Source organism: Vitis riparia, chromosome 19 (genome assembly GCF_004353265.1).
Source record: "Vitis riparia cultivar Riparia Gloire de Montpellier isolate 1030 chromosome 19, EGFV_Vit.rip_1.0, whole genome shotgun sequence".
Lineage (NCBI taxonomy): Eukaryota > Viridiplantae > Streptophyta > Magnoliopsida > Vitales > Vitaceae > Vitis > Vitis riparia.
Window position 1 is genome coordinate 23,361,916 of NC_048449.1, and position 6,753 is coordinate 23,368,668.

Genomic DNA, 6,753 nt, shown 5'->3' on the forward strand with positions numbered 1-6,753 from the left:
TACATAGATGCAGATATGACTGGGGATGTTGATTCCAGAAAGTCTACTTTTGGTTATTTGACCACTTTTTTTAGGGAGAGCAGTGTCATGGCAATCAAGGTTGTAGAAATGTGTTGCTTTGTCGACTACAAAGACTGAGTATATTGCTATCACTAAAGCTAACAAGGAGTTACTGTGGATGAAGAAGTTCCTACAAGAATTGGGTCTACAACAAGAAATGTATCTACTCTATTGTGATAGTCAGACTGTTATTCATCTCAATAAGAATCCAACTTTTCACTCTAGATCCAAGCATATTGACGTGAGATATCATTGGATTCGTGATGCATTAGAGATGAAATTGTTTTGCCTTGAGAAAATCCATAGTGATGAAAATGGATCAGATATGATGACATAAGCAATATTTATAGAGAAGCTACAATTCTGTAGAAAGTAAGCGGGCTTGGTAAAGCCCCTCACATAGTCAGTAGGGGGAGATTTGTTGGGCTCCCTCGTATGTGAGGGAGTGGGCCCCATATTCTTAGGGCCCAAGTCAGTTACATTAAAAAAAAAACAAAAAAAGGAAGATTGGGAAAAGAAAAACAAAGAGAAGAGAAGAGAGAGGGAAAAAAACACATCTGCCCAAATTTCATCAACAAGCCAATCCCACTTCATTTGTGGTATGATCGAGTTGAAATTTGGAGGAGAGGTTTGAAACTCAAGTAGCTACAATATGAACAATGGAGATATGATTTTGAGCTCAGGAACTGGTGTTACTGCTTGTGAACAGTAATGACGTTTTTAGGTATTCTTTCTCCATTTTTTTTTTGTTTCTTTTGCCAAGAGAGATTATATAATCCAAGGCTATATGTGCTCTTGATGTATTTGGTAGCCTCTAGAGATTATTCTAGAGAAGACATGTGTAATCCATTATTGTTGATAATGGAAGTTTGAACTGGACTAGGTCCTGTGGTTTTTCCCTTCGCATTGGGGAGTTTTCCACGTAAAAATTCTAGCGTCTGATTTATTTTTCTATTGTATGAGTTTATTTATTTATCGTTGCTAGTTGCTATTACCTATTTAATTTTGCACAAAGAAAGGGTAAAAAAATCATGGTGTTTGTTGGAATATTGTGAATTCACCCCCCAAAAGAAATAGAGCAAATGCTTCTTCCCATGCTAAGCACTTCACTTCAATGCCCTTAGCTCCATATCTCAGCACACAGTTGAAAATCAGGTTGTAAATACCACCTTGGACTTATTTCCATCAATTACAGGAGGAATCCCCACTGCAAAGAGATCAAGAGGCTCCCATATATCATCCAATAGGAGGACAAATTTCTTCGTCTTCAAGACATTGAATATTGCTTCTTTCCTTTCATCCCACTACTACCTTCCCATTTATCTTTGGGAATCTCCAATTTATTGAAAAGAACTTGTTGGACCTTTTCCACATTGGCTTATCTAGACGCAGTCACCCAAATCACTACATCGAACACAACCCTTATTTTGAGGAACTCATTGTTGATCCTGGTCAAGAGGGTGGTTTTGCCCACACCCCCCATGCCATATAAACCGACACTTCCTACTTTGTAATCCTAGAGTTGCATACAAACGTGGTCAAACAATAAATCTAAGCCCACCGTCTTGTCCAAAGGCCTCTCGATCACGGTAGGGCTGGGCAGAGGTTCAGCCACCACACTGAAATTTAAGCCCTCCGTCTTCTTTGAAGCCACATCATCCATCTTTCCATGTACCATCTTCACAATCTTGTAGCTGGCACGACAGTTTTTGGGACAACAGGTTCCGAGACATTTCTTTTGGATTTCTTCATCACCTTTTGCCAATAAATCACTCACTTCTTTTTCCATGGGTTCTACACTCTGGATCCAGCCATCCACTCCATGAGTACGTTTCTTCTGAAGTTTCTCTTCACGGTCCACCTTTTCCTTCACATCTTCATAGACGTTCTTAAGATCCTCCATTGCAGTTCTTAGAGAGTTGAGATTTTCTGGGAGCTCATGAATGTAAACAGCACGCATGGCAGTACAATCCCACAAGCGAGAGGCAATATCCAAGACTGGGCTCACAAAATCCATGGCAAAAGCAAGAGTGGGAAAATTGAAGCAAACCAGAGATCTTAAGGTTTGAATAGAGGCTTTATGTTTTTATTTAAAGTTATTCTCAGCATTCTCCAAATAAATAAATTTTTATTTAATCGATATTTTTAAAAATTAGATAACTATACATCCTTGTTTTCAATAAAAATATTTTCCAATATCACCTTGAAGCCATCGATATTGAAAATAGGTTCATAGTAGTTTTCACCAATTTACCATCATGGTTTGCCCAACCAGTTGTCAATATTTTAATGAACCATAAACATGGCTAGCTGTTCCAACCTTTTAAAACATTATCTTTCAAAAAATAATCTATACTTCCAGTTATCAATATTTTAATGAACATATAAACATTGCCAGCTATTCCAACCTTTTAAAAATAATGTTGCATACATCAGTGGTAATAACTCCTATTTTAATGAAAATATTGATGTATAGCACCTATACCTATCGACCATCTTCCTGTCAGTTTGAGTCCAGTTTGAGTTTACAGGATTGCACCTATATCGGTCGGTCATCTTTTGTGTCAGTTTGAGTTTGTGTTTTTGGGGTCACACCTATATTGATTAGCCATCTTCCCATTAGTTCAGCTTGGTTGAGTTTTTCGGGACCGTAGTTATATCTATCGGTCATCGTCTTGTCAGTTTGAGTTTGAGTTTTTGGGGCTGCACTTATATTGATCGGCCATCTTCCTATCAGTTTGAGTTTTCAGAACCACACCTATATCGATTAGTCATCTGTTGTGTTAGTTTGAGTTTGTGTTTTTGGGGCTACACCTATATCGATTGACCATCCTCTTATCAATTTGTGTTCAGTTCAAGTTGAGACCGCACCTATATCGATCTTGTCAGTTCAGTTTGAGTCAGGGCCGCACCTATATCGATCGACCATCTTCCTATCAATTCAGTCTAGTTCAGTTCAAGTTTTTGGGGTCGCACCTATATCGATTGGCGATCTTCTTGTCAGTTTCAGTTTGAGTTTTTGGGGTCACACCCATATCAATCGACCATCTTCATGTTAGTTTGTGTTCAGTTCGAGTTGGGACTGTACCTATATTAATCGGTTGTTGTCTTGTCAATTTGAGTTTGAGTTTTTTGGGATCGCACCTATATCGATCGATCATTCATCTTGTCAGTTCTGTTTGAGTTTGAGTTTTCGGGATCACACCTATATCGATCGGTCATGGTTTTGTCAGTTGAGTTGAGTTGAGTCTTGTTTTCCTTCGAGCCATGCCTGCATAGTTGAGTCTTGTTCGATCTTGAGTCACACCTCTTTCTTCGGGTTCATTCTTTCTGAAGATCGATCATTCCTTATCTTACTTATCATTGAGTCGTTCATCGTGTCATAGTCTGGTGCTACTCATTGTACATTACGTATGCATCTCTCGCATCGTCCACATTATCTTTGTTTAGAGTTTCACCTCCCTAGTATGTGCCCTTGATTTTGAGCTCATCGTGTTGTGTGTTTAGACCAAAATTCGGGATCTTTTCTATTCTTTGGTATAGTTCACTTCATTCCATACATCTCTCGCATATTCGTGATCCATTCATTACACTCATGATCTCTACCGAAGAAGGGAATATTTGTAGACCCTCATTTTGGTATGGGTTTTTGGTATTTTAGACCACATTTTTTACCACCTTTTTGGTTATTTTGGTGGCACATGCATGAGGGAGTGGGCTAACAGTGACCTTTTCTGTGGGGAACCAGCAGCTGACGTGTGGCATGAGGATTCTGTAGGTCGTTATGAGGGGGAGCGTTTTTGTTGCTGGCAGCTTGAGGGGAGCGGGGTAGCTTGGGAGGCAAGACAACTCAAGAGAGAGGTAAAGAGCTTGGAAAGACAGAGTAGAGGGAGGCTTGAGAAAGATAACTAGAGAAAGAGAGAAAGAGAGGGAGAGGCAAGACAACTCAAGAGAGAAAGAGAGGGAGAGGAAAGGCAACTAAGAGGAGGTTGTGTGAGAGAGAGAGGGGTGGAGGGTTTAGAGAGAGCTTTTCAGAAAGCTTGAGGAAAATCAGCTATAAAGAAGAAGGAGGTTGAGAGGAAAAATAAGTGTCTAAAGCAGCAAAAGTGACAAGAGTTGAAACAAAGTAGAGAACTAAAAAATAGGTGTCATTGCCTTGCTCCTATCTTCTTTTGTTCATTTCCCTGTTTCTGGTAAGTCTGGGGTGTGAGGATCAGATTTGGATTGGCCGAACCACTACAAGAGAGGGATGAAGGCCGTGTTGATGCCTTTCGCTTTGACCGTGTTAGTGAGATGACTGAGCAACTGGAGGCACTCACAGTCAGTATTGTGCCATGGTACATGTGAGTGGCATCGCCACGTTAGTGAGCGTGTGAAGAGATTAAATGAGGAGAAGGGCTTTGCTGTTGCGATATTGATAGACACTGAGGAGAATGAGATTCAAATGGGGAACTTGGCGGTTCTCCATCAGCCAAAGCTTGGAGGGAGGAGAAAATAATCGACTGGTGCATGTAATCCCTACATGCTCAGCAGACAAGTTTGATTCCTTCCATAAACGCAGATCTGTATCAAGTGTGAAAGAGATGAATTTGATTAGTGTTGTTATATCTGGACATCTGGATCCTTCTACTATAATATCGCCACCTGTACTTGTCTCATCTTCATGCTCCACAAACGAGACTGTAGTAGTAGATTTTGATGCAGAAGTCGAAACAGCCACATCAAGTCATGTCAATTATGCTGCCCATACTAAGGAAGTCTTTAAGTATGATAGCAAAGGGGAGATATCTATAGTAGCTGATTATGATGCAGAGGTTGAAACAGTCGCATCAATTCATGCCAATGCTACTCCCTGCACTAAAGAAACCATTAAATATGATAGCAAAGGGGAGATATCTATTGGTCAGGCTACTAACGCATCAGAGACTGGCCACATGACACATTTTAGACAAATGAATGATGGTGTAACAACAAGACGAGACAAAGTTGATGAATTTGAAAGTGGAAATCCAGATGTTTTATACAGTCAAGACTTAATTGTGAGAGATATTAACTTGCTAACATCATTTTCTTCAACAAAAAATAGAATTATAAATTTCAAATGCTTCAGAAAGGCAAGGACTCAATCTGGGAATAACTTCGACAATCTTATTCCATTTGCAAAGTACCCGTATAAAGAATCTGACAATGGGAGTGATGAAGTAATGCAATCTGTGAAAGAAGAAAAAAATCGGAAGCAAATGGAAGCAATTTCAGAGGATTTATTCAACAATGAGAAGGGGAGATGACGAGGAGTAGCTGGTTCTCTTGCTGACCTTCTTACTCGTGGTCGATGAAATGTTAACATTGGACTATGATGCTGAAAAATATATTATCAACCTTGTATCTAGTTTGGTTTAAGGTCCAGCAAACCGAATATTTTCTTACTCTCATCACACATATGGAGATGAACAAGAAGGGGAATTCATGGCAGCTGCAATCACCAACTTCACAGTGCAGTACCAGTTGCATCCCGGGCTCGCACACACATGGGTTCAGCTTGCATGGCCACCTTGCAATATTTGGGAGTCACCGCGCAGGCTGGTAGAATGATGTAGTTCCCTAGCATGTTAAATTGCCAAATTGCCATGTGAATGGAGGCGTTTGAAAGCTTTGATGTTGTGTCTCTTTCTATTCCACTTCCCCATTACTCAATCATGAAACTCATTGCCACGGAGAATTGGACAGCCTTGACTGTGGAGTTTCTTGTTGTGTATAAGAAAAAATGGTATTGACAGGCAAAGAAGTTGCAATCTAGTTGGAAATCATGAGGAGAATTCCAAAGTCAAGGCTCGATAAAAGCTCTTCGTTCCGGTGCAGTTTGTTTTCAGTAGGTTATGGATTGCGTCCTAAATTAAGAAAATGCACTGCTAGTCTTCAGAAAGAATTAAATTGTTCAGAAAAGTTTAAGCATCATGACGCTGTTCATTTTGTCCAATCAGTTGTTAGAGTGACAATTGACCATGCATATGTTGGCAAAATAACTTAGTGGTCAAAGTTGGTTTCGCTACAGAAGGAATGCACTGCGTAATGAGCCAGTGAACACGCAAGATGAGACATATATGGCAATAAAGAAGATGTTTGCCACACTTGGTGATCATTTCACTCGTTTTCTGGAGCCTGGCAAGTTTAAGAGTTTGTGGTCTGGAACTCTAGGTGCCCTTACAGGTGTCAAGCTATCAATTGAAGATCCTAATGGATTTGGAGGATCACCTGCTGGGCTTCTTGTTATTTCAGCTGCTCCAGGTGGTCTGATAAGTATAGCTGACTTTTTGTACAGAGGTGGAAGATGTCATCTTTATGAGTTTGACTACTATTGCTCCCCTCATTGAGAAATGTGAGATTGATCTAAAGAAAATTGTATGGCTGGAAATCGACAGTGAACTGTGATAGACAAAATAACCATGGAGAAGATGGTTTTTGTCATGATGAAGGCTCTATGGGTTGTGATTCATGTACTAAGTCGCCAAATTCGCCCCAAACTTCATTTATACCGAGAGTATATGTTGTTATTAAAGGAATGGCGCGCTAGCAGTGCAACCCTCAGTGACACCCCAGGCCTCACTCTTTCATGGCATGCATGGCCACCTTTTGGTGGGTCAGTTTTTTTAAATTCTTGCCCTCATTTTCTCCTTTCTTCATCCTTGTTTTCAA

At 40.1% G+C, this 6,753-nt stretch overlaps 1 protein-coding gene across 1 annotated transcript; it reads left to right on the top strand.

Annotated features, from left to right (window-relative positions):
* The first annotated feature begins 3,765 nt into the window (after window positions 1-3,765).
* LOC117908349 (nijmegen breakage syndrome 1 protein-like) lies at window positions 3,766-5,348 on the top strand. Its single transcript, XM_034821937.1, has 3 exons — window positions 3,766-3,953; window positions 4,278-4,380; window positions 4,482-5,348. Exons 1-3 carry the CDS (start codon window positions 3,766-3,768, stop codon window positions 5,346-5,348), a joined length of 1,158 nt encoding a protein of 385 aa, XP_034677828.1.
* Window positions 5,349-6,753: the final 1,405 nt, after the last annotated feature.